Genomic DNA, 27975 nt, shown 5'->3' on the forward strand with positions numbered 1-27975 from the left:
TCGTTCCAAGCTAAGGAACAATGGCAGGATTAGCAGGAAACTATTACGAAATTAATCTGATTAATGCCTTATAAGTAATGAAGCTGTACTTAAAAGGGTCCACAAGCTCCACCATGTCAGAACATGGATCTAATATATGATGCAAGACTAAAAAGGAGGATATTTTCCCTACTAATTAAATCGCAAAAACTGAATCCTCCCAAAAATCACGTAAGAACAAAGAGGGAAGGGAAAAAACCAGTAGGACTTGTAAAAACACAATAAAAATAACTGAAATGAACTCCACCCTCTTTATAATCAGTTTTGGAGGAAAGACTAACACTTTATTCCTATTGTGTTGCACACTATCACAGGGTCTCATAAACAAATATCTCTTCCACATGATTTTATTGTTAGCTGGATGTGAAATCCTTCTCAACAGAGCACGTGGCCAGGCGGGGAGGACGATGGCGCCTACAAAATAGACCTCTGCTTTTGGCTGCAGCCTTCACCCAGCTCTGCTCAAAGCAAGAGCCACAGCCAAGTGCAAAAAAAATCTATTTTAGTTATTTAAGGTTCATTTTATGTACCATGGTCAAAACCAGTTAAAATCTGTCCATCTCTTACCTGGTAAAATAAGTGATCATAGAAATAATCCAGATTAAAGGCAATGGGATAAAGATGACAGAGTGTCTAATCTTAATGCAAGTCCCAATGTTGGGTGAGTCGTGGTGGTGATAGTCTGGCAGTTTGTCTTTGGCTCTGAAAAATTCACTTTTGGTCTGCAAAACACTCCACCTTTTCCAAAGAAAGCAAGATTTGTTGTGGCCAGTAAAACACAGGCCTCCTGCTCACAGTGGAGGAAAGCTACAGTACTTAGTGCTGAAAATATCTTTTGCAATGTTAACATTTTTTCAGGATCCTGAAAAATAAGACTGATTTTAATGATAGTCATAATAAATCACAGCCACCCAAACTCGCTTTCTGAATAAACCACAATCAGGAAAGAGAAAACAACTTAAAAGTTCCCACTATCAAAGTGCTTTATGAGCAAAAGTTGTATTACTAATGCAACTGAAATTCCAACTGCAGCTTCTCTCCACTTTCATCCACCATCCAGCCCCCCGGTAACAACTATTATTTCAGAAACTGCCACACAGAGCTATGGTCCTCCTGGAGATCTGACTATCACGCTCTTTCCTTCCAAAATAAGAAGATTAAATCAAGCTGTCCTTGCATACAGACACAGCACACCTCCAAAGCAGTGTATCTCTGCATCAGAGTTCATATTAATCCCATATTTCTAAATTCTGCTTGCTCATAGCTTATCAGTGTTCTGTAAACACCCCGGGGCTCTATCTCCTGATGACTCACTGGCAGTTTTTATTCTTACATTACTTCTCCACAGCCATTCAGCCTCAGTACTGGTCCTAAGCTAGTGTATCAGGCTGGTTAAACCAGGATAGAGAGAAACAAGTCACGTTGTCTAACCTACAAATGCCACTTTGTTTTAACAGTTCAAGGAGGAACTGCTTCAACACCTTCCCATCATCCAGCCCCCATGTAATGTCCCTCAAAACAACTGAAGTCACAGTTAAGATTGAAAACATCAGGTTAAAAATAGGAAGGAAACCAAGTGCTGATCTGAATTGTCAAGAAGCTACTGGCAGATCTTTTAACTTGCACGTAAATGTATTTTATCCAACGGGAGTCAACCACGGTGGAGTTTTGAAAAGGATTTGGAAGGAAGGTTGCACGAGTACAGTCACTAGCATGCAAAAATTATTCAAGAGATACTAAAATTGAAAAACAGTTATTCCTGCCTCTACTCAAATGTTATCTACATCACTCATTAGTAACTGAGACATCACCTTCTTCTATCTTAAAAACACCTCTGTATTTTATGTATTACTTTATATTGTTTCTACAGCATGCTGTGTTTCCACTGAAAAATCTCCTTTAGAATAAAAGCCATCCATTCTGGAACATCATTAAAACGAGGTCAAAAAGAAAGCAGTAGAAAGCACCAGCACTTTAAAAAGTTATTTCACATGTTCAATCACAACCCTTTCAGCAACCAGTCAGTATGAAATACTGCTCCTCTGCTTTACGAAGTGTGTGACATTCTTTGCTGTTCTCAGGACACGGCGCTGCGGGGGAGCAGCGATACGCCACTGCAGGAGTTCAATCACCGGTGTCGGGAGCTTTCAAACCAAACAAGCAAATGGCTTCCCTAACAGCAGCTGGCTGGGCAATGCTGCAGTTGGGAAAATGCATCTTCTCAATGGGTCATCTCAGGACCTCCTAGATTTATGAAACTGAAAAGGCTAAACTAGAGAAATATGTACGTAAGCTGGAGGTTTGATCATATTCTTCATATTCCTTGATTTAAAACGACAATTATCAGTGAAAAATGTTAATCTGGTCAATGAGGACAAAATTATGATGATATTGGTAAATTATATTAACAGCAAGACAGAAGGATTCTTGGAGAAAATATAGTTACTCCCTGCATTAAAAAGGACAGAGGAATGTAGAAAAATTCCTTTAGAAGCCTAACAGCAGAATAAACTTTCCTGGTCATCTCTACAAGATTTTTAATGATGTACTCCAAAAATACTCTTGAACAGCACTGGTCCGATTTTACTTGAAAGGAACTGGTGCTTTGAAACAAGAAGTCACTCTTGAGTCAGTCAAGGCAAAAAACATGAACTGCAGAATGCCACAAACTGGCATGACCCTGGCTGCCACACAACTGGTCATCTGGTCCTGGGCCAAAAATGGAGGTGTAAAGGTGTTTTGATTTGTAGATTTATAACCAAACATTTCACCATTTCTTTATAAGATATTGCTATTAAGACAATCAAGCCAAGTGAAATACTTAATTTTGGAAAGTTTTGCAGAGTAAGAATGTTGCATTTCATGCCCACTTAATTCATCAAGTCTGGCTAATGACGGAGTGAGAAAAATATGGTATCACAGAATCATAGAATGGTAGGTTTCATTGATGGGGGTCAATGGAAGTTATCATTGTTGACTGACTCAAGAGCGACTCAGGTTTCATTGATGGAGGTCAAAGGAAGTTATAAGCAAAATAAAAAAGTTATTTTTTGCTGTTGGAATTGAACCAAAGTTTTACTCCTAAGGATGCTACCTAGGAATTAAAAGGGGAGCTGCAACTCTGAAAACCCATCAGCGAGTATGCTTCTGTGAACTACCAATCTTCTTGTCAAAACCACTATCTACTATAGAACACGAAGCCACTGAATTCAAATACTTTCTACCCAATGATCTAGCCCTTAAGCTAATGTTTAGAGAAATACAGGGGAACATATTAATCTGATATGAAGAACTGAATTATTAATAGGTGACACAATCAGGAACTCATTATGGGAGTGAAAGAAGCCTACAAAGAGATAATCACATTTGCTGGATACTGAAGGATAAAAGCTGGATCGGATAGTCCTGGCAGGATCTTAGAAGCACAGATCATAGAAATAACTCCTCTGCCAGAGCCGTCATCCCACTGGAGATGTTTCAGAGCACATCTAACAACTACAGACTCCATCCTCCAGAAAAGAAAAATGCCAGAGGTTACAGGAGGTTATGTCTCAGTCACCTGCACTTTAAGCACCAAAATCAGAAACACACTTTGAAATGCATTATTCTAGTGTGTAGATTAAGTTAATAATTTGTTGTCCCAACTCTCTGCAGCATTTGATTCCTGTTATGGAAGGCTTGAGAAAATCCATTCAGGAGAAGCCAAATAAAGAAAAGAATTCTTTAAATAAGAAGCTTGGTATCAACAGGACAGAGAATACAACAATCTGAAAGGCAGCATAAAAAACCTGTATGCAAAGTGATGAAAAAGAAGAAAAAGTCAAGCTTCTGAATGTGTTTTCAGTTGCAGTACTGATTTTACTCCCTCTTCAAGGATGTTTTCATCAAAACCACGTCTGCACTGAGAAATCCTAAATGCCATCTTTTGTTAAACTAAGTAATACCCCCTTTTTTTTTTCCCTTTTGGTCCATGTTCAACTGCTTTAAAAACAAGCTAACTGTGGGTCTGCTATATTTATATGGTATCACTGCAATTACCTGATGAGAATTTTCCGAGATGATCTGTAACTCTCTTTACAACAGTAATTTAATGGAGTCAAAATAACACAATAACAAGCGGAAAACAGGAGAACGGTGCAAAAATGGTAATTTTGCTATGGGAAGTTGGGACTTGCCATTTCAAATTAGCAGAAACTGTGAAGTGGGCATTTCTGACAACGTGAATATAGTAATTGGGGTTGATTTCTTGGCACTTTGCCGAATCCTCTGACTAGCGCCGTGCAAGTTAATTATAGGTCTGTTCACAGAGTGGGGACACTGAGCAGTGACGCAGAGACACGATGAGCACATAGGCCTCCAGTGAAGCTACCTTGAAGCATTATGTGAGAGAGGTAAAAGAACTGCTTGTCCCATTAAGGGAAATCCATATGGAAACTTAAAGAGTTAAAAGTGCCACAGGACGGTCAAGAATAAATAACCCGTAACAAAAAAGAATCTGTTCAACCAAAGGGTCATTGTTTCATCCATTAAAACAAGTCACCTGTATCCAAAATTCAACAAGATTTTTATCACTAACCTTTGATTTTAACTAGTAGTATTTAATTAATTTGGCAGAACTACAGAACTTTTTCCTGAGCGATAACTAGCTACCCTCTTGGGTTTCTTCTGTAATCATTTCCTTTGATTAACTTGACTCTATTTACTCAAATTAACACATGAATTTCATACATGTTACAACAAATTAGACCAGAAGAATGAAAAAGCAGCTTGCCAACTTAAAAACTGAGCAAGTAGAACTTTTGAATTAAAGCAGACAAGAGTTATTAGCTGATTATTACATGGAGAACGTTCAGAAGAAAGACATGCCCTTTCCATTTTCACTTTGTATTACTAGTGATTACATGATAGATCTTAAATTATAATTTGAGGTAAAACTATGATTAAAAATAATTTAAATATTGCACAACAAGTTAATTGCTCTGGAATTTCTTCATCTTTCTTCACGTTCTTTGATTCAAAGATTCTGCATGCAGGATATCTGCTCCCTTAGTCTCACCCAAAGAGTAGGGGAGCTAGGACTTCCTCAAGCACATTGCTATGTGGTCTTTACCAGGGACAGACAGTAATAGGAAACCAGCAGGTACTATTTTACATATCCCCCCATTTACTGCAAAGCAGGACTGCGTGCAGTGAGGCTGATCCGTGGCAGTCCTCCCTTCCCGCAAAACCTTTTATTATTAAAAACAAGAATCAGAATAAAAGAAACCATCAACCTTTTCCCCAGCCATCCAAAATAGGTAAAGTACAAGGAAGACGAGTTGGAAGCTAATGGTGTCTGCTTTGTCACTGTCATAAGCCAAAAGTGACTGTCTTAATCATAACTCCTTGTGTTTTCAGGGTTAAAGTTTCTTTTGAAAAAGTCTGAAAGTCTTTACAACAGAAAAAGAAAATCAGGAGAACAAGTCATTCACCTTAGATCCATAATATCTCTTTGCACTGCAAGTGGAAAAGCTTTCACAATAGATACTAATTCAGTAGATCTGTGTTAAATCATTCAGATCATCAGCCCAGACCTCATCTCAGATCATTTCCTTCACTGTTGGATGAGTTGTCTGGGAGGAATTGTTCCCAGTTAAAACTTTATCAAAACATCTTCCCATGAAAAGTCTAGTTTGATCAACTGGCACTTCCAAGACAATTCTTTTATGAGAAACATTCTCAAATACCTCTACTTGGGGAATATTGCACTTCCAGCTTTGAGGCCAATAACAGGCTTACACATGATAAGATGGAGCTAACCCAGAATAAGGCTGTTGGTGAAATTTAAGAATCCTGTTTGGACCTGCTCGCTTCAGTCAATGAGAAAAGCAAGAACTTCAGGCAACTTTCTGTAGTTGGGGTCAAATTAGGGGAAAGGAGAAGCTGTGGGGTTGTCTGATTTTTTCAATGCAACCACAAAGAATCAGTCTCCTCGGATGTAAAAAAAAAAAGACTGAATAGGAGACAGTGACTTATGCCCTTGCTGCAAGGGGAGAATCGTTACAGCACAGGAGCTCCACTTAAAGTACTTCTGTAAAATTTTTAAAGGGAGATTTATCCTGCAAGACCCAAGTCTTGAGAAACGTGTTACACAAGCACGTGCAACAATCCCACATAAGGATTACTGATCAGTTTGCCAGTCTTTAAATTAATAAGTAACTTTTAAGCACAAAGAGAAATAAATAGGAATCAATCTACCAACCACCAACAAGAAAGGGGCTAAGAGTATGTGGGCAGTGTAGAATGAGACCATTTCCTTTAGTAGTCCTGCCATTGATCTATTTCAAACAGCACAGTCTACCCAGAGGTTTGTTTTTCCAGTTTTGCCTCTACTGTGCACTTCTTTGCTATTCTACATGGATTTAAGAGAACCAGACAGAGTAAGTACAAGGTAGAGTATATAAACTAACCTCTTGTATAAATAAGCCACCAAAATTACTCAGACTACCACCCTGACAAAAGTAGCATGAAAACTTTAACCACGGAAAGAAATTGCCATGGAAAGCCTGAGCTGTTAAGTCTCTGGTAAGAGACAGAGCCACAAGAGACTCATGGAGATACTAATCTAATCAGCCTTAACATCACCAAAAGAGGCTGAGGAAAGAGATGGCAAAATGAATAGAGATGTTGATGCAGCGTGTGCAGGCCAGGAGGAAGAGCTCCACTTCCCTGAAAACCAGATCATTGGTGTTCATTTGGTACTCAGAGCACTCCTCAGTCTTGCTCAGGATTCCTAAGACAGAGGGTATTATCTCGCCCTGTGAGCTATGGAAAATTACATGTGAAATCTCTGCCTTTCAAAATCTCACTGTTCTATACAGCGTCCAACACTATGACTTGATCAATAATGTACTGAAGCTCCAATCTTTTCCAGGTTAAGGGTTAATTACCGCTAAGAGATATCTTGATGGTCAGCAAATAAAAATGAAACTTTCATCCTACAGGCATTTACAGTATATATTTTCCATTACAGTGATACTTGTAGACAGGTATTTAGAAAGTCAGGTTTGACACTTCCTGCTCCTGAGTAACAATAAGAGTGAAACAGAAGGGCTGTCAGCAAAAGTTGGATTAAGAGCTACTACCTGTTTTTCAAAGTGACAGATGCCAGAGCTAAACATGCAAAATTTTAGTTTACAGTAATTCTAATACTATAGTAAACACAGAAAATACTTTCAAAAGAATGCAAAACTTCTTTGCTGCCAGCTCTTGTACCATCTCCCTGACACAGAAGTGTCCTGGATGCAAACTCGTCTGCACAGCAAGTTCACTATTGATTATGCTGCCATCTCATTTTCCCTGCTCAATAATCATGCTGCTAAGCTTCACCTCCTGGTAAATATTTCTCTTTCATAGCTGAGAGGGAAGGTTTTTTCCTGGGAATTCCTGCAGCCTCTGGCTTGGTTTCCTATATTGGCAGGTCCAACATAAGGGCCAGAATAAACACATAGCATTCGCAGTGTTAAGTACTCCCAGGAGAAGAATCTGTCCTGAAAATCTAAAGAAGACTTTCATGATACAGATTTAGTGATTTCTTCCACCAAAAGGTGCCAAAGGTAGAAGCTTTTTACTAGCACCACCAAGGATGGATTTGAAACAAATCAAAGTAAGTGGCTAAGAATCTAACAATCAGTTCTATTTGAAAGATGTTTCTCTGCAAAACATTTTATTAATATCAAAGCACAAATATTGCTACTTCTCCTTCACATAGACTACATCACGTTGTATATAAGAATCTGGTGTCGACCCACAGCTCCAGCACGATATGTAACACTCTGCAACAGCTATGGAGAAAAGTCAAGTTACTCACACACACAAAAAAGTATGCTTTTGTTATCTGAACATGTCAAAAAAAAAGCAATTTTTCACAGTCCAGCCATATAAAAAGAGAAACATTAGAAAAATTTAGTTTTCTCCAAAAAATTAAGTTATAGATTCCACTTTGACTTCCAGTCTCTCCCTACAAGTTAAGAGTCCATGTTATACTGCACCTTATTTAATGTTCTGATTGTTTCACCTCTCATCTGCTTTTCTGCTCTTCAATACTAAATAAATACTTAAAAGCACCCTACAGCACATTTGTCATCTCCGTACAAACAGAGCATATCTACCCTGATTAAAACAATTACTATATTTAAGAATTCTGGGAAATCACTTAAAGATATTTTTAGAGTATTGATAAGTGAATAATCTTTGGATTAAAGAATCACAGTTAAGGAACAATTGTTCCCCTTTCTGGGAATTTGCTGGTACCAGTCTAGGAACTCCACCTAGCAGCTTTGGGAGTTGTCTTTTCTTAGTCATACAGCTTTGGAAAGTCACCAACCAAAGATCCCAAACTGCAATACCCTGTTTTTAAAAAGAAAACTGTCATTACTTTTATCTGCCACCCACCCACTGATATTAAGGTTATATTTCCTTTTTATCTAATAAAAGTCACTGTAATTCTCAGAAACAGCTCTTTTTCATAGATTTAAATACCTTTCTCTTATTTTGGTTAAGCTTACAAAGTGAATATACTGAAGACCAAACACCAAGGTTCTTCTTATTCAGTCTTTAGCAGGAGGGTTGGAGTAGATGATCTCTAAAGGTCCCTTCCAACCCCCACCATTCTGTGATTCTGTGAAATATCATCCTGCTGTTAGCACGATTTGTGATTGTAAATCACTGTATAAAATCCATACTACAAACACAGGATTTGTTCCTAAATAAGAAAGGGAGAAAGGTGGAGCACCACCACAAATACATTTACTTGTCATTTGGAAACCATGTTTCACGGACATCAAAAAGACTATCTTTTAGCTTTTAGAAACTGCCAACACAAGAGAAAATATGCAAGTTTTACTTCAGTAATGTTGTGTCCAAGGGTCATAAATAAGTGAATTATTATTTTAAAAAATATTAAATAAGTGAATTCTTAAAGAAGTGAACTAGAACAAAAGATCTTTCAAGCACAACATGTTTACTAGTTATCCCTTTATCATGTTCTGCAGTCAACAAATCCAGCTGTTGAATGATCCGGACTTCAATTAATTCTGACATTCAATTCTGATTCCTGGCATACATTTTAAAAGATCAGATTGCAGAATATCAAAGCACAGAGCACACTGCATTTTATATAAAATACAATTATAATGTATCTGACAAAAGGTAACACTTTCCGTAAGACTGGGTTATTGGAATACTAATTGTCAATTTTTCTACTCTGAAAGCAAGAAAAAGTCAGTACATTGGTAAAATTCAATTATTAGGTTCAATAAAAATTCTTTATTTCCTAACAGTAGGGATTTGGCAATAACTTTTTATATAACATCACTTATACCTGATTGTATTTCACTTCCAATTATTTTAATCCTCTAAGGTAAAAAGCAAATACTTATGAAAGGGACATGCAACTAATGCCAAAGTTTCAATTATAGTCTTTCCTATTTGGCAGCAACAGGTCAGGACTTGTAAGCCATTTTCTCTTCCTTTTAATCACCGCACTAAATGTAGAAAGAAACCTAGAGATGCTATTAGAACTTAAGTGTCTGTTTATCCTTAAATGCTACAGATGATGCCATATCTAATCATTTAGTATTTACTTGTATCAACAGGGAAAAATTCCCACTTTTTCACCCTTTTATGGAACTGAAAATAATACAAACAACAGAACTATTGCTGAGAATGGACAACTCACAAGTGTTAAACTTTTATATTCTATTTGCCAAAGTTGCTCTTTCGTCCATATTGCACAGGGTTATATGTACAGACACAAAGGAGTGGTGCACTTCAAAAGGTTGTGTTCCTTAGAACTTCCTTAGAAGATAGTGTAATTTAAAGGAATAAGTGCAGAAAACAGACCATGATATCTCTCATATCTCCCCTCCCCAAAATACCTACTTCTCTTAATGGTATTCTGAAGTATGGAGATACTAAACCAAAAAAGAGAAAATAAACTGAATGCAGCTAGGAAATCAGTATGTGATCCTCATCATAATAAAGGGACTTTTGGAAACGTTACCTAAGTTTTTCATTCCAGGTCTGTGATAAGACAATCCCTTTTTTAAGGTCACAAAACTGAATGTATGATCAGATTTAACAAAAGAGAACGAAACATCCAAAGCTGGTTTTGTTGCTGAACAGCAGCTCAACATGCACTTTGCCAACTGATCTATCCCCCCAAAATACTTCTAACATTTCAAAGGCTCACATGAAAAACATGATGTATCTCTTTCATCTTTTATCAAAAAAAAAGGAGGAAAGAACAAGAAGGAATGCAGAAATCTTTTTTCCCCGCTCCAAATTTACATGGGTTTGGAGAACAGAATAGTAATATTTAATTGCAGCCCTGCAACAGGTTTCAAGAGTCAATTACCTTATAAAACATACATCTACAGTTACCTATTTTACCCAGTTACTGTTCATGTAAAAGATTCCTTATCAGATGCTATTTTCTAAGATTTACTTTATAATTTATGCATACATATAAAAATGTGCTAACGCTATTGTTAAGGCATAAAATTTAGTGGGAAAGCACATCCATTGCAGAGATACTGTAGCACACTTGCTCTAAGACACCATTACCAGTTTCATATATGCATACACATACATGATACACAGGTAGACTCACATATATAGTGCCTTTTTTCTAGCTCAGAGTTAAAGAATTTCAACAGAAATTAAACCATATGAATTCACAGATTATGTTCCTAAATAACCAATCTTGAAGACTTGCATTTTTTCGAACAAACGATGACTTGTGGGAGATCTGCAGTAGTATCCTCCACAAAGGACAGTACTGAGGAACTTCAGGGTTGGAAAAGCTTCTATAGCTGAGAATCACTTAGCCTACACACTCAACTCTTCACACCTCAGTGCAGACAAAGAACAAAGACAGCTCTAACACTAGTGAGCTGCAACTTTAAGTCTAAAGGTAATATTTTTTTGGCAAACACTATTACTGTTCAGTAGAGCTTGTCTTTATGTGCCATCATCCAGTGGGGAAGAAGCCCTCAAAGCATTAAGCTTGCTAATCTCCTGAGCAGAGGGAATTGCTATTTAGACAGACAGGCTTCTATGAAAGTCTGCTACACAGGCTCATCAAACTCATTAAAACTAGCTTTAAGACCCAGGCTTGGAAGTGTAATCCCTTTAAGAAACTAGGCTAAGAGAATAAAGATATGGTAGTTACTGAACTGAAAGATGTATGAGTTCTGTTCATCTCGCAGTCAGCATTGTGCCTATCTTCTCAGGTATCACCATCAACATGCTATTGCACACCAGCTCCTTTCAACACTGAATTTAAACATGACAGCGGAATAATCTCTTTGGAAAAAGCACACCAACTTAGTGCATCTTAACTCAATAGCAGAAAGCATATTGACCTGCAGCAGCATCAGCTCTGCGGCCTCTACCTGTTGTGGAAACACCTCCCCTTCTCATCTGTACTATGCCAAGGTAAAAGCTCTCTTCAAGCTGGCATAGTATAGAATTAGTGATTGTCCTTAATGGGATAACAGAAAATGGCTTCAGTGTGCACCTCCCATTGGCAGAGCCCACATTTGGATACATAAGGCTCATGCTATGTTACCTATGTTACCTTGCACAGTCTCATAAAAACCTCCAGCAGAAGCTAGAAAACCCTGTGCCACAGTCATACAGTCCCAATCATTGACCTTCAACTTACGTGCACGTATGGTAGAGCTGATATGCAGTCTTCTTCTTGCCTACAAAACTACCAATGCCCACGGGGAGACTGAAAAAACCCCAAGCCCAGTGCTAAGGCTGTAAGGAGGCAATGTGGAAGGCACAATACATCTCATTTACAGAGATATAAAAGCAAAAGCTGTAACTTGAAAAGGCTGCAAGAAGTCATGGGAAGAGGTCCTCTGCACAGGACAGCCTTCAGCAGTAAGGCTGCTTGGGGGATTTTACTTAAGAAGTCATGGCATAGGGATGTTTTCAATCACTTCAGGTCCTGAAGAGAGTGCAAGACTGCTGAGCAAGTTGTATCCTCCCAAGTGACCATCAGCTAAAGGACTAGAGGAAAAAGCAATGGCACTGAATTGTGGTCTGATTTTTGTCTTTTTTTTAGGTAAGTATAACAGATTATCCCTTCAACATGCCATCAGGAGTCCAGATACAAAGATTCCCAGTACAATGGCTAGACAAAATGTAAAAACATGAAGACAGAAGGTTCCCTATGAGTTCAAGGCAGTAAAACCAATTCTGATTAACTTGTATTACCAGATAGAAGCAGGTTCTCAATAATTTACAGCCAGAGACAAAGTATCCATTAGCATTAGCGTGTGTGGATGTACATTGTCTCCCCCCTCCTCACATTTTTAAGGCCTTTGAGATCATGTCTGGGTCTCAATCTTTCCCTCTTCCTAGCACTCAAGAACCATGGAAGTAAACTCCCCTCCCTCCACACAGAAGAGAAGCCTTCCTCTTTAGCATCCCCTACATGCCCAAATGGGAGGTAAGGAAGAAGAAAAGATTATTTGATGTGAATGTGGGCACACCAAATTCAGGATAATAATTTAAAGTTATAAGGTTGGACATGGTCAAAACTGCAGATGAACACATCACAGGGGGATGCTCTTCAGATGTCAGTGCTCTTCAGATTAGGAACAAAGGAGTCTGATTTTTAAATTGGTTTTTAAAATATGGCTGCCTTTCAGCATCAGCAATCTTAAAAAGGGCAAATTTGATGGTAAACAAAAACACAACATGAAGTACTAACAGAAGGGAAAAAATAAGCTAGATCAATCATTACAGAAAACTGGCCTCATTAAATTAAAGGTGTCTAAACCTCCGTCAATGTGTTCTTGCTCTTTTTTCCTTCAGAAACCAATAGAGAGTGGCTCAATTCATTTGTGCCTCTTCCACTAATGAGCAGTGCACATCCCACTTCAACACCTCTTCTCTCCCTGAAATGATTACCTCAAGACTTAGAACTAATTTGACAAAAATCCATTCTGTGTGATCAACCTCAGCTTCTGGAGGTTTAAAAAAAACCACATTGCAACACATACAACTCACAAGTTACATCCCTACAAAGCTGTTCATCCAGTCTCCATTCGAAACTTACAAGTAAGAACATTCAGGTAGAGGTTTCCTTACATTTAAGGAATCTGCAATTTCATGTATACGTTTTGAAAGGAGTCATGCAAAGTTACTCCTCTTGCTCCTCCAAATTCCACAGACCATGAGCACACTGAAATAAATTATAAAAACCCCACAAGGCAAAACTGTAAGACTACTAGACCAAGACTACTTACTACTGTAAGACTGTAGTCATGGTTTTTCTTTACCATGTCCCCAGTTCTGCAGTGGACACAACATCCCTGCACTGATTCTAGCTCCTTTTCAGATGAATCGGGACCATCTTCATATCTTTTTACTTTTTTCCTGATGCTTTTAAGTGAAGAAGACAGGCCAGGGTAACAAGCTGCCAGCCACTTCTCTGGTTGACTAGCACCAGCCACCCAAGAGGTGGTTGCACGATTTTGTATATATAAACCTTGTAAAGCACTTTAGGAAGCTGCAGGATGAAAAGGACTACACAAACGTAAGATATTATTATTATTAAACCAGTGATCTGACAAGAAGAGACAGCTTTTCAAATCTGTAAAACAGCTTGAGCTGAAGAGATCAGGGAGTCCAATTTGAAAAAATAATAATTTGAAACGAATTTGAGGATTAGAAGTGGCAGCTCTTTTGTGGATTCTCCATGGCAGGTAAATTTAGTAGGCTACTTTAATTTTGCATCATTTTAACTCCTGGCAATGTCCTGTGTGTTGAATCTGACAGAGAGACAGAGTGTTTGAAGCTTTCGTGGCTACATTTTAGTCTCCCAATTTTACAATCAGTGTTTGAATCTGCTGCTACAACTCAGGGTACAGAGATCAGAGACTTATCAAAGAGGCATCCATTTCAAAGACAAGCAGCAGCTTTGACTTCATTCTTTCAATGCTTAAAATTCCTGAAAAAGCAGATGAGCATACCACAAAACAGGACTGAAGGGAATCTCTCTCGATCGTCTGTAAACCTATTTCAGTATTAATTTTTTAAGGATCTATTTTGGTCTCATGTAAAATGAATGTGTTTAGCAGAGATAATCCTCTCAACAGGTGAGCTTAATATATGCCTTTTCCTGTAACTGAAAGTACACTTTAAACTGGCTTATTGCTTTATCAAGCATTAATTGAAGAACTACTTCAACCAGTTACCTGATTTTTATTTTATTCAGACTAAGAATGCCTCCCCCTTGCTAAGAAGGCAGCACTTCAGCTCGTTACTGTTGTCTTTATTTTAACTGCATGGATGAACCGAGTGCACTGTAGGCAGTAATGGGTGGTGGCTGCACTAAGATGGCATGGTATAAAGGTGTATTGCACTCAGGGAGTGCTGCACAGCTGCAATGTGCTGTTGTCCACGTTCAACTCTTGATTTTAAGCAGAGTTTCAGCATTCTCATGATTGATAATATTAGTGATCTCCTCAGTAGCTCCTCCCACCACACCTGTGCTCAGGCTGGGCCCAGCACCTCTGTGCAGTGATATGTCCTGACAGAGAACACAGCATGAAGAGGGGCAGAACAGCAAGGAGAGAAATAATGCCAAAATAGAATTCACTTTTATTGTTGTCAGTTCTTCCTTTTAAGCTAGAAATGTGTTTTGTCTCTGTCTCTTATCAGCATTTCAAGAATCTGAACACTTTTCTTCCTTCCCTTCCTTCTCACAGACACAGCAGAACTGCCCCCACACACAGCTTGTCAAGGCCTTTGTCCACTCCCAAGAATCAACTGCTCAGTCGATTTTTCCTAGAAAGCAAGAGTGGATTGCTACCAAGTGCCAAAGGGATGTGCAAATCTGATCTGAGTTCCTCCAGTTGAGCACTGCCTAGCCCAGGAAAGCTCTGCAAAGCTTGCAGAGGGAGCAGTGGCTATTGCTCCAAGATGGTTGACTTCAGTATTCTGCTAGGCACTACAGTGATGTAGGGTAGCCTAGCTCCCACCAAGGTAGTGGAAGGCGACTGCAGCCCCAAGCCCACTTCTAGCTTTTTGGTTTCACCACAAGCCTGCTGCTTCTTATTTGCCTGCTCCAGTTCTTCAGCTGCTCAGCAGCAGGAGTTAGAGGCAATGGGGATAATCAGCAACAGGTTAATTTGTCTGATTAAGCCCTCAGAGATCTGGCATTTCGAACTTGCTATACAGCACAGTCCCCGAAGCTGTGCTCAGCCAGCGAGCTTGAAAGGAAGCCGCACGCTTCTGACAGCCAAGGGTAGCAGCCAGGGAACACATTAAGCTGCATTTGAAACCCATGGTCATACCAGCAGACTTAGCAAAGCTACACTGCAGGTGTAGACATGCCCTAAAGTGCACTGAAAGTGCGTAAGAGCTCAGCTCTTCAGTGCTCAAATCATTTCTGACAAACAGGACTGAGAAGTCTTAACACATTCGGGCATTTTTAAAAAGCACTCCCAGCACTATCTTGCACTACATGAAAGCTCTGGTTTAAAATGAGCTTTTAAAACTCCAGAATGTTTACAAGTCCCTCTTCTCACAGAACAGCTCATTTATCAGCATTCAGTCTATACACAAGAATTTCTTTTGTGATATCCTAGCAGGTCCCCAAAGCCCACTCCCACCCCCTGACAAACTAACTGATAAACCTGACATACACTTCATAACACTTGAAAGCACAGTTATTTACCCAGTAGGAAACAAAACCTACAGAAACCCACAGCAGAAGTTTTTACAAGATGCGATTAAGCTGTATCTACATTAGCCAATTCACACGGATTGCTTTTATTTATGAACTGAAGCAGGTGCTATTTCTCATTGTTTCCTGTATTTTCACAGAATCACAAGAACAGATATAAACTCATTTTAGGTAGAGGGGTATGTGATCATGCTGGTCCTTAACAGCTTTGATCTTTAAGAGTATGCATCGATGAACTGACCCTCCAGTTATACACGTGTCTATACTTCACTGCAGGAACTGGCATACGTGTAACTCCTGCTTTACAGTAACCATCCAAGGTCTGAGAAGCATGTACATAAAGCTAATTTCCAACTCAGCAGGCCAGTCACCCCCTCTGTACTGCTGAACACTGCTCTAGTGCTGCTGCTTCTGATCAAAACTTTATTTTTAAAAGGTCTGTGTACATTCAGTAAGATAAATAACCACTTCTGTACTAAAAGGCAGAAATATGGTAATAAATAAGCATTAGTGCTTCAAAACTTGTGAAACCACAGTTTTATGGTTTTAAACAGAGACAAGGTGGAATCATGAATGGTAGCAATGTATTTCAGATGAGAGCTTTCAAGTAGATGAGAAATAGTTACAGGAGTTGGAACCTGAGGAGCTACAGTTGCATTAAATTATTCCATCTGTAAGTCCATTACTAATTGTTAATGGCTTTGTAAGACTTTTGTATTTATTGGGAAGGTTTATTCCTATGCGAGTCACACATTTATTCCCAGGGTCCAGATAACAGTTATTAATAAAACTTCTTTTATTTGCATACTGTCTTGATGCCATCCTAAATATTTATAACTTGACTATAAAAGAATCCTCAAAAATTATAAGTAGCATTACAGGGATACATTGCAACTTTACTTTTTATAGTTTATTACTTTTTGTGTGTGTTTTTGGTTTTTTTTAATGGAAAACGCAAATCCTGGTAAACCCATTTCTTTTTTCAAGTCTAAAAAGCACTAATTCTTTCAAGGCTTTAAAGCACAATTTGTGTTGAGGAAGTAAGAGGAGATCCAAAGTTAAAGCAAGCTAGTTTTTATGATTAAGAAAATACATATATTTCTACACATAATTATGAACAGTAACAAAAGCTCAGTATTAAAATAGGTCCACTGAATCCCTGGAATTTTGCCTGCCAACTAAAACACCTACTATGAATTTAGTAATGGGTTATGCAAACATAAATTATAAGGCCAGACATTTTAAAAGGAAAAAAGTTGATTTATTGTCACATTGGAGACACGGCAGGATAGAAGCACAATTTCATTTTTCCATATATTCATCAACACTACAGATGTGTTAATGCAAAAAGAATTCTAAAATAAAAATTACTCTCAACTGCTCTAATTCTCATGTGTCATTTAATTTACTTAAAGATGGTTACCAGGAAGGCTGTTTTTTTGTGTTTATTTTTAATCAAGGAAATCATACTCAATGGTTCTGGAGGAAAATAGGTTTTGTGAGCATTTTACAAGTGTTTCTCTTCTCAAAAACATACATCAAGACTTCATCTAAAATTGGTCATAAAAGAGTGGTCCTGCAGAAATTTGAGGTACTTGTTTTGGGCTTTTTTTAAAAAAAAATTAAAAAAGCTTACAACTATAAACTGTGACTTAGTCATTTTGTTTGTGAGCATTTTCACTAAACATATTAATATTTTCTGCATATCCAGCCTTTAACTTATTCATTGCCAGAGCAATGAAAATAATCTCTCCTAACTGGCAACTGCTATTAAAAGTTATTCACGACAACATCATAATTTTAATGAGAACAACATATTCCTTTAATTACACCTGAAAAACTTTGAGGTGGTCCAACAGATGAACTGAAATAGGTTTAAAGCCTATTTGTCCAAAAGTAAAGAGTACAAATTGAAGACGTTGAATTAGTTCTTCTTTAGGTGAAGACACACAGGAAGGACAAGCAGATATCTTGCTTGCCTGTTATTTTTATAAGTTGAATCTTGAAATTAAGTCAAACTGTTGTTCAAATGGCTCAAAGCAAATTGAGAAATTGAACTTCACACTTGTTTTGTAAGTACTCAAGTTTTATCTTTGCGTGATCTATAGAGAAATTCCCAGTTTTTGCACTTACCTTTGTAAGTAAACACAAGAATGGCTGTGAATTGTTAGTACCACAATGTGAAATCTCACCCATTTCAGCTTAATAAATGGAAATATTTTCTCTTTAAAAACAGTCAATGGTGCATTCAGTAAATTGTGTTATTAGTCTTACACACAACTACAATTGTTCTTCAGGAGAAAGGATGACAAATGCCCTGTATGATCAAGTTTTTTCCTTCAAGTTATGACCTTGAAAAAGTTCTCTCCTCTTTCAGACCTCTGCTCCCCAACCTTCCCCATACCCTGGTCATTTGCTCTGGCCTGCTTCCAAATGGGTCAGTGCTAAAAAGTTCAAGCAAAGGTAAGTACATCTTGAGAAAAACAAGCTATTTGCTTTGCATTGTTTTGTTCTTAGTGACAGGAAAAATTCATAGTAGCATTGAATGTTTAACAAGACAGATTAACCTGCAAATATTTGCTTACAGTATGTTCCTTTGTAGACCACAGCAGCACCAAAAATACCCTTTGTTCTCTTTTTCTGCAATGGAAAATACAGGACCCCTGACATGACTGAAATCTAATACCTGCAACTGATGTTGCTAGAAGAAAAGTGCATTCTTGAACTGTCAAGCATGTTTAACCAGAAAAATGCTTAAATAAATCCAAATTACTAAGACAAGTGACTTCAGAGTAATTAATTTCATCTACTCTAACATGTTCAGTTGGATCAGATGTGTCTCCCTCTTGAACATTTTTGGAACTCTTGAATCAAGTAACCACTCCTATATTTTCAGATTTATAAAAATACTTATGGAGGCAAATGTGTTGTAGAAAATTGACTTAAGAATCTTTTTAAAGCAAATGGAGACAGAAACAGCAACTCAAAGCATCATGAGCTATCAGAAAAATGTTTCAAATGAAACTTCTCTGCCTAGTAACATACCATGAACAATTACTTCTGCAGGGCCCAGAAGTATTTTCCTAGATGTGAAGCCTTTACAAAGGCTGTTGTACAGCTACATAGTTAACTGTAAAATTCAAACCAAACCAAAACAAAAAAGTGAAACAACCCAGCTCTAGATGGCAGCAAATCAATATTCACCCCTATGCACACAGACAGAGAGCATCAACTATTTTCAAAGAGACTGCTTATTTTCAGTAGTTTTTCTAGATATGCTGTTACTTTCACTGTGTTTCCCAGGCCAGACCAAAGTTGACTGTGCAGAGTCGTTAAGAATCAAGAGCAATTCAATACTGAGAATTGGAAAGACTTCTCATTTCAAGGATCAATTCAACCATCAGAATTAATTCCTTTTTTTAAAAAAGCTTAATTTGATTATGTTTTGCTGTAGAGACTGGATAATTCAATAGAATCCAGAAACACTAGAGACAAAGAATTTAGGAATTTTAACTTTTAAAAAATTGAGCTTTACATAATAACTGTGTTCATTTCCTTCAGTTAGTTATGGCTGGCAATTAGAATGTTATTTTTGTAATAAAACAAGGATCTTAAAAACATGCATCATCCTAATATGCAATGTCATGAGCAAAACTATTACTTTTGTAACAAAAAGTTTCTACTGGTTCACCTTTCCTTCTCTTCTGCAGCACTGGAACCACAGAAACATAACAAGAATATGCAGAATCGGCGTATGAGGACATGATGAATTAGATCAAGATTTTCAGAGGTTAAAATACCTAAAAAGTATGACAGTTATTCACAACAGTTCAGGTACTTTCACTATAAGAAAATAACCATCTCACACAGGGTGGCAATTCACATGATATATCTGGAAATGTCTTCCAAGTAACAGTCACGTAAAATTGATGTTTCAAGTGATCTCTTGACCAGTCTCAGCCTTCCACAGTAGCTGCTCAGGATGAAACAGAGACTGAAAATAACCCAAAACAGCTACAGGCTACAAATCTGATATGATAAAAGGTGTGAGGAGGTAAAAAGTATTTTTGCAATAAAGGACATTAAAACCCCTTTCTAGAAGTTTCTTCATGTAAAAACTACCACTGAGTTTTCTGTCCTCATTAAGTTACCAAACATGAGATACTTCTTCCCAGTTGTTTCCCAGTATACTAAGTCAGAAATAGTATTCTAACATTTTTAAATGCCAAAAACCCTGGAGTCATTCCTATAAACATGAAAATATGGTACTTCTTTTGCAGCAATTTGGTAATTTGCAATGAAGACAGAAATGACCCAAATAGATCTGTCACTTGGGGTTTTTTTTTAAATAAAAAGAAACAAAAGTATCCTCAATTTCACCAGTAATTTCTCAAATCCCTTTCTGTTGCACGGGAGATTGCTTTCAAGCAGACAATATGGAAAGTCTAGAAGACATCCCAGACAGCAATGGATAGGAAAGCCAAGGCAATTGACACTTGTCTCCTGATTTATGGTGAGACTAGCTACAGCACAGGAAAAGAGATGTTGGGACAGGCTGAAACATTACTGCAGTGACAGGGGTGCACACAGAATGAAAAAGAAAACGGAAAGCAGAATTCTGAAAAATCATTGCATTTAACAAGTCCATCTTTGTAGTTCTGTTGTTGGGGTCCCCCTCCCCCAAGAAAGTTCTTGGAAATGTAAATTAAACTGCACACTGGGTCATTTATTTATCTGAAGAATGGTTCTACATGCGAGCCAGTCTTCTGCCACAGAACTCTTTTTTGTTATTAAGAGGAGCATGTTTGATATTTTAGCAGCACAGATGTAACAGTTTGGAAATGCCAGTGGCTCACGGTGCATTTCCCTTCCACCTCACGGATGTTTTCACCATATTGGGTAGGTTTTCAGCGTTGTGGTTTTGGGAAAAAAAAAATAAGGTCAAGTACTTAATAATCCTTCCTTCTAATTTTCAACTGTCTTCCAAAATTCTCTAAGCTCTGAAGAGTATTAATAGACTTCCCTTATTTTGGAAGAGTGCAGAAAACAGCTGAAGGTGAACACAAAGTGCATAAACTTGAACTTTTGTGTAAGGAGGAGTCTCGGGAAAGTTTTCCAGCATGGACAGTTGTACACTGCCTCGCTCAGTTCTTGCCTCCTACACACCAAGTACCTTGGACAGGAGATTGTGGCCCCATCAGACCTTCTCCATCTGAGTTACTTCCTCCATGCCTCGAGGAGCAATAACTGTGCATCAAGTCTGGAACAGCTGGCTATTATTACAGTTTAGATACTTACTTCTAATTCTCTGATCCCATTTGCATTTTTTAAGTCTGTCAGAGAAAGGAGTTAGATTGTGCTGCTCTTCAGAAATAAAGCTGCAGAAAGAGTGAGTGTCACGGCAGAGAAGATAGAGAAATAAAAATGAAGTACCCATGCACATGAATCCCAGGACAAAAGATGAGTATGTAGAATCCAGCAGAGATACAAGTTTTCCCAAACACTGAGGATGTTAACAGACACTATTTTGATGATATTACTGAATTATTAAAACACTTTCCATATAATATTTTGGAAGAGAACAGATACAAAACTATATTTTACGAAATTATATACAAAATCTTACCATCAAATGATTTAACTTCCATATCTTGCTCACTGGAAAGAGCTAATTGCATATCCTTCTCCCACTATATCTCTTGAAGTAACTATGCAGAATATATCATTTTCCTCTGCATGCCAAACTCTCACCAAGATATCAAGGCCCTCTCACAATGCACTTAAGAAGTGCAGTGTTGGTTGGGTTGGGATTTTTTTTTGTTTGTTTCTCCCCACAGTAACCTTCTGCTCCATAAAAATAAAATTGGCCTAAAGAAATCATCCTGAAACACATTTGTAAACATGCCATCAGCTAGGAGCTGGCAGCAATAGCCACATTCTGAAGAATCTGTCAATTTCTTTACAGTTAAAAAAGGAAGGCAGCAGGAAACTCAAGCCTTGTAGAATGAGCTTAAGCTACTAGCAAACAATTTGAACATTCATTCCCAGATTACTATTGTCTGGATTTTGTATAATTTCCTATACCTTCCATATTCTTTTACTTCTCTCTCTCTCTCTCTCTCCTTTTTATTCCCAATAGCTTGCTCTCTCCTGCAAAGGTAATAAACTCATTCCTTGCTCTCTCAGAATACTCCATTCACTCTCCATATTCTTTTGCTCTCTTTTTAAAAAATCTGCTCCTTCAAAGATGCAGTCCCTAGATTTTCTCTTCTAACAAAGAAAAGTGGGTTTTGCCCTACAAAGCCTCCCTCAGAGCATCAGATAAATACTCCTCCTTCGCAATAAGTCACTCCTGCTCTGACATTCCCTTTCCCCTCTCTGGCTCAGATCCTCCAGCATCTTTCTCTGTACCAACAGGAAGCAAAGCAGCATCTGCTACTTGAGATGCAGCAATAAAGGTTAGAAAAGCTGCCTACTGTGTCTTTCCCAGGAAGACACTTGGAAAGACTGATATCAGCGTATTGGTTATCTGGAACGGGCTTTGAAACCCTAGAACATTCCCAGATGAACAGATTGCTAGCAATCAGGGAAAAAAACCAACCCAAACAAACAAACAAACAAGCCCTACATATTGCTATGCATTCATTAGTTAACAAAATGAGTTTACATGTGTTTTCAATATAACTACGCATACATGTGCACAGACACACACACTGCATATGCTAAAATGAACATAAGAGTTCAAATACTTCCAGCTTCCTACATGAATTTCCTACATCACCTGAGGTCTGCCTCTCATTAGTCTCAACACCTTTTACACACCATCCTTGACGCACAAACTCCGAGTTGAGTTTTCTAAAGAGCTCTGCACTGACCTTGTTGATTTCCAGAGAAATCAACAGCAAAATCTAATTTAGTTTGTGATGGCAAAAATGAGCATCGTTGAAGTTATGCCCTTGATATACATTTATTTAGGCGGTGAAATGTCACTTTCTACATCCAAGCACTATGAGAGTTTGGATTAGTGAAGATGAAATTTCTTTTGCAATTCTCCAAGTTTTGCATTACAAAATTATTACAAAATTTAGAGCAAGCCTGCTTGAAGGTTAATGTTCATACTTCCTCTAAAACCATTGATTCCTGTTTCATTGAAGGTTAATGTTCATACTTCCTCTAAAAGCATCAATTCTTATTTCGTTGCTTACAGAACGCAAAGCTCTCTGATGAGAAAGTCTTGGTAAAGATGCTGGACTTGGCAATACATGGAAATCATGGAAAGAAAACATTAAGAAAAAAGACTTTGGTGGGTCTCATACAACATATTACCCCAAGAAACTCAACAGACTGGAATAGCTTTTCTCCTTACCTCTGGAGTGTTTTTCTTGAACTCACGACTTTGCTCAATAAGTTTTTTCCTAGACTGCTCACTTTCATCTTGCCGGTTAGCCAATATTGTTGCTGTGGCATCGAGCTCTCTCTGTTAATAAAAAACAACAAAAAAACCCCCTATAGTTAGAGCTCTGTTTCTCACAGAAATAAAACAAAAAACTCTTACATACATCATGTCATGTGGAACACTGAGACGGTTGGACTATAGAGCAGGACAGAACAAAGCACCAAGCTTCCAGAAATTAGACCTCCTGAGTGACATCAAATGAAGTTCTACAACTTCTTTCATTCCATCTTGCAACCAAAATATCATTACTTTTCTCAAAAGCACTCTTGGTTTTACCACAACATTACACAGGACAGCAGCAGTGACATGCGATATACATCCTCCTGATAATTTCCCAAACCCAGTGAAGATTACACACCTTCGATATGTTCAAGACAGGTTTGTTTTCATTTGTTTGCTTTTTAAAGGCACTGGATTTTCTCTGAGATACTTTATGAAAAAAAAAAATTGTTAACTTTACACTTCAGCCTGCACACACTCTTCAGCCTGCACTCACTCTTCAGTCACTCTTAATTTCAAATGACATATTGTATATAACTCACTGCCACTGCAATGCTTTTTCCATTTAAGTCTTTCCTTATTTTTTCCCTATCTTTTGCTACTATTGAAATTTATTCCTCTAAGATCATTAGCAGGTTATCTCCATTTTCTCTCCCCAAAATATCTTTATCTTCTTTTTATCTTCTTTTAAGTGCTGTGCTTCCAAATAGATAGATTGAACATGCCACTTATCAGTGCATAAACCAACAAATACTCAATCTTTTACATCATCTTCCTCTTCTGCAGTATTTTCACACAATAACAACGTCTTCCCCCACCCCCCCCTTACTATATACATCATGCCCCCAGTCACTAGGGGTTAGAATGAAGAATAAAAGGAATTTGGTACTGCTTTCCCCTATTATTAATCTGAAAGGAAAAAAAAACCCCAAAACTGGCTACAGGAAAGAAGTTCACAAAAAATTAGAACATGCCAAAGCAAGACATAAAGCATCTTTATCACATCACTCTGCCAACATGTCTCCAACCTGTATGCAAAATCCCCTATATTGTCCACCAGAAAACCTGCCACACCACTGGCATTTGTTTGTAACTCAATCACCTGCAAGGGATCAAACTGAAAAAACAAGCCTGGAGCCTCCTCTTGGATCTAATTTGAGATCCTTCACAGTTAGTCAAGTCACTGATGGGGCATCTCTTGATACCACCACACAGAAAAACCACAGTAAATGTAAAGTAGATTTCGTTGCTACGAGATGGTTACCACAAAAACTTGTCTGTGCATTGCATCATATATACTTCTCAAGGGAACTGGGCACCCAGTGTGGGGAAACAAAATGGGAAAACAAAACATCTGCCTCTTCCTACTTTTGCAGAGGTGGTAGAAATAGCAACAGACAGGTTGCTAGGTCACCTGCTAAAACCTCTGTTCTCCAAGCATAAAAAAACACAATGTACAGGACTAGTAGATGAAAAGTAAAAGGTAATTCAGCTCCTGAATTCCGTTCTAGATACTTTGTGAAGATGACAAATTCCAAATTCCTCATTACATTTTTGTACAAGTGTATCCTGTGACTTTGATGGATGTATGTGCTTTACACAACTTCACTGTTCGACCTTCAAAGGTTAAAAAAAAGCCTTCTGCAATTTCCATCTTAAAAAGGATCAATACCTTTTTCCCTCCTTGCGGTTTCTTTACCACAAAACTAAGAGGTTTCCCCCCCCTTAATTAATATATGGACCATAGTTACCTTAATCCTTGGAAATAAGCTAAATATGACAAATGGATTTGAAGCTAGGCACAATGCTGGAGCTAGTGACCTAAATATTATCACTATAAGGCTTAAAGAACTCTCTATCTCTGACTTTGAGGAAAAAAAACAGGGCAATATGTCCACCAGATCTTGGTTTGGAATTCTGTAACATATGTGAAATCTATTGCAGAAAAGTGGGAAATACTTAACAGTTGGATAAACCACATTTGAAATTCATCCCAGCTAAGTTTATGCAAGAAAAAAGAGCAACAGAAACCAATGTGGTTAAGCAGTACTATAAAGAGCAATATAACGGCTAAGCAGAAGGCTTTTAAAAAATATAAACAATCTGGTACGGCCAGCAACTTGGAAAACTATATTTAAAAAGGAAGCACACATTTAAAGCAAAGCAAACACAAATCATGAAGCAGGAGGGAATTGCAGTAGACCAAAGAATCAAATGCCTTGTTTTACAATATAGAGCCTTAGCAAATAACTTTACATAAGGAAAGAGGCTTGTAAAGATCTATACTTGAGTTCAAAGACAAGGAAGAAAAAGAACTGACTAAAAACTAAATAAGACTTCATATTTTGTGCTATTATGAAGAGCCTGGTGGCAAGTGAAGAATAACCTTTTCACCCTCACTGCTTGATTGATACCAATGCCACAGCGCACTTACTACAGGCACTTTCCCATTCCTTTCAGAATTCTTTTCTGGGACACATCTGATCATTTCTCACCACAAAACATTTCCTTATGTGACATCTCAGGTACAGACATTGCCAAGGAGAAATGCCAGCATGCAATTACACTGAACTGTTTAATGCTGTGGGTTGAAGCCCACAAGCTCTTGCCTAACATTTATGACAGATACAATAAGATGCAATTCCAGCTGAGGAACAGTAGCTATCTAGCCCTGTAACATAAGATCTGATACAAAAGGAGACACTAAATCTTCAAGCTGTGTCCTAGTCAATTAGCCCTGAATCAAAATTATTACAGAAGTCACTGTTTTTTTCTTCCACACTTGATCTCAACCACGTACAATGCAAGTTCCATTTATTTGCACCTAACAACAGACACAGGTTTATAACCCAAACATTAACAGACAATTTCTCACACTTTTTTGACTTAATCTCATGAGATATCCCATTTTCTGTAAAACTTTAACATGGCCAATGCATTACTTCTGCAAGCAAGCACACCTTAAGGAGTAGGCTGTATCAACTTTGATATTTCAAACCTCAGTACTGTAAAACACTCAAAGGCATACACTCTTCTCAAGCCTTGCAACCACTCTTGAAGTAGATAGTAAGTAAAGGAAGATGTAACACTGTATGGAGACAAGTGTATTAGAGAGTCCTTTAGAGTGTAACAAAAATAAAAGACTAAGTCTCGGTATTGTTCTCCAGACTTTCAAAATCAAAAAGTTTCCAATGAAAAGCCAACTGAAACCACAGCTCAAAGGTGTTCAGTAGTGACCTGACTACACAAAAGATTCAGAGCCTGGAAGCTTTAATTCCACTGATTCAACACTAGCTAATAAACTTTCTGGCCAAAAATAGCCACCATTCATTCACCCCTGCAAAAAGCAAGTCAATCCTTGGAACACATTATGAGAGAGAACAAGCAAGACCGTTCTCTCTCCCCTTGCCCCAAAGGTCCATTGATTCAGGGAAGACACAGTTCACACTGCTTAAGCCATAGATAACTAAAGAACTCTCTCCAGGCCTTTGACCCATTTCAACAAATGTATTGGGGGTGGGAGGGATGTAGCCAGATGAGAGGAGATAAAAAAGTGTTATGCTCTCAAGTCTAAGAATAATCACTGAAAGCAATTCACAGAAAACAAACATTAAAAGGTTTCTTTCGTGGAGTATTGTACTGGGTTTGGATGGACTAGAGTTAATCTTCCTCGAAGTAGTAGGTACAGGGCTGTGTTTTGGGTTTGTGCTGGAAAGTGTAGATAACCCAGGGGATGTTTTGGATATTGTTGAGCAGTGCTTGCACAGTTAAGGCCTTTTCTGGTCCCAGTGAGCAGGCTGGATGGGCACGAGGAGCTGAGAAGGGACACAGTCAGGACAGCTGACCCTAACTGACCCAAGGGGATATCCCAGACCATGGGATGTCATGTTCAGCATATAAAAGCTGGGGAGTGGGGGGGGAAATGTGTGGAATGATGACATTTATCTTCCCAAGTAACTGTTATGAGTGACAGCTGAACATCTGCCTGCCCATGGGAAGTAGTGAATGAACTCCTTGGGTTTTTTCCTGGTACACATGTTTCTGCTCATGGACAGAAGGCCCAGGTCCTGCCTTCAAAAGCCTTAAGCATGGCTGCAGATGTTAATGACCCATTATCACCATAAATCTCATTTTTACTTACTACAAGGGTAGACACAAATCACAACTGCACGTAGCTTAGGAATGTTCTACCTGTAAACGTAGTGGTAACTATTTCCCCCAAAATCTTGTCTCTTTGTATTTAAGGTATTTTCCTTTATCATCATTTCAATCAGTTACACAGTCTATGTGATAACCTGCTACTGAAAGGACTTTTCAGTAGTCTCATTTCTGTTTCCGCCTTCTCTCAGGATTGCAGTTGTCAGATCTATTGTAGCTCTCAATGTAGCTTTTTGCAATTTTTAATTTCCTATTAGATGGGAATTTCTCAATGCAACAATGACACCAATGTAGAAGTGTCTGGTACAGCTCTGCACACACACAGCCTACTTGTCTTGGGGAAATTTTACATTTCCCTAACTGATATTTATTAGGTAATCTACCCTTCAATCTTCAAAAACCCATCGTTTTCACCTGTTCAGAAGCCTATGTACTGCTTACATATGTATTTCAGAAATTATAAAGCCACTCTGCAAGACTGGTGTGTGTCTCTGAAAAGACCAAACAGGCATGCTCACTTGATAAAGCTCTGGTATGACCAGGAAAGGAACCACAAAGTTGATGCTGGAAATTT

At 38.1% G+C, this 27975-nt stretch overlaps 1 protein-coding gene across 7 annotated transcripts in view; it reads right to left on the bottom strand.

Moving 5' to 3' along the window:
* The window catches only part of CUX1 (cut like homeobox 1), a 270926-nt gene that overhangs the window by 196932 nt on the left and 46019 nt on the right, over positions 1-27975 (bottom strand). For all 7 annotated transcript variants that reach the window (XM_062012619.1, XM_062012617.1, XM_062012620.1 and 4 more), the window contains exon 2: positions 23154-23264. In XM_062012619.1, coding sequence (XP_061868603.1) covers positions 23154-23264 — 111 coding nt within the window. The remainder of the gene's footprint in view (positions 1-23153; positions 23265-27975) is intronic.

This window comes from Colius striatus, chromosome 20 (assembly GCF_028858725.1).
Source record: "Colius striatus isolate bColStr4 chromosome 20, bColStr4.1.hap1, whole genome shotgun sequence".
NCBI lineage: Eukaryota > Metazoa > Chordata > Aves > Coliiformes > Coliidae > Colius > Colius striatus.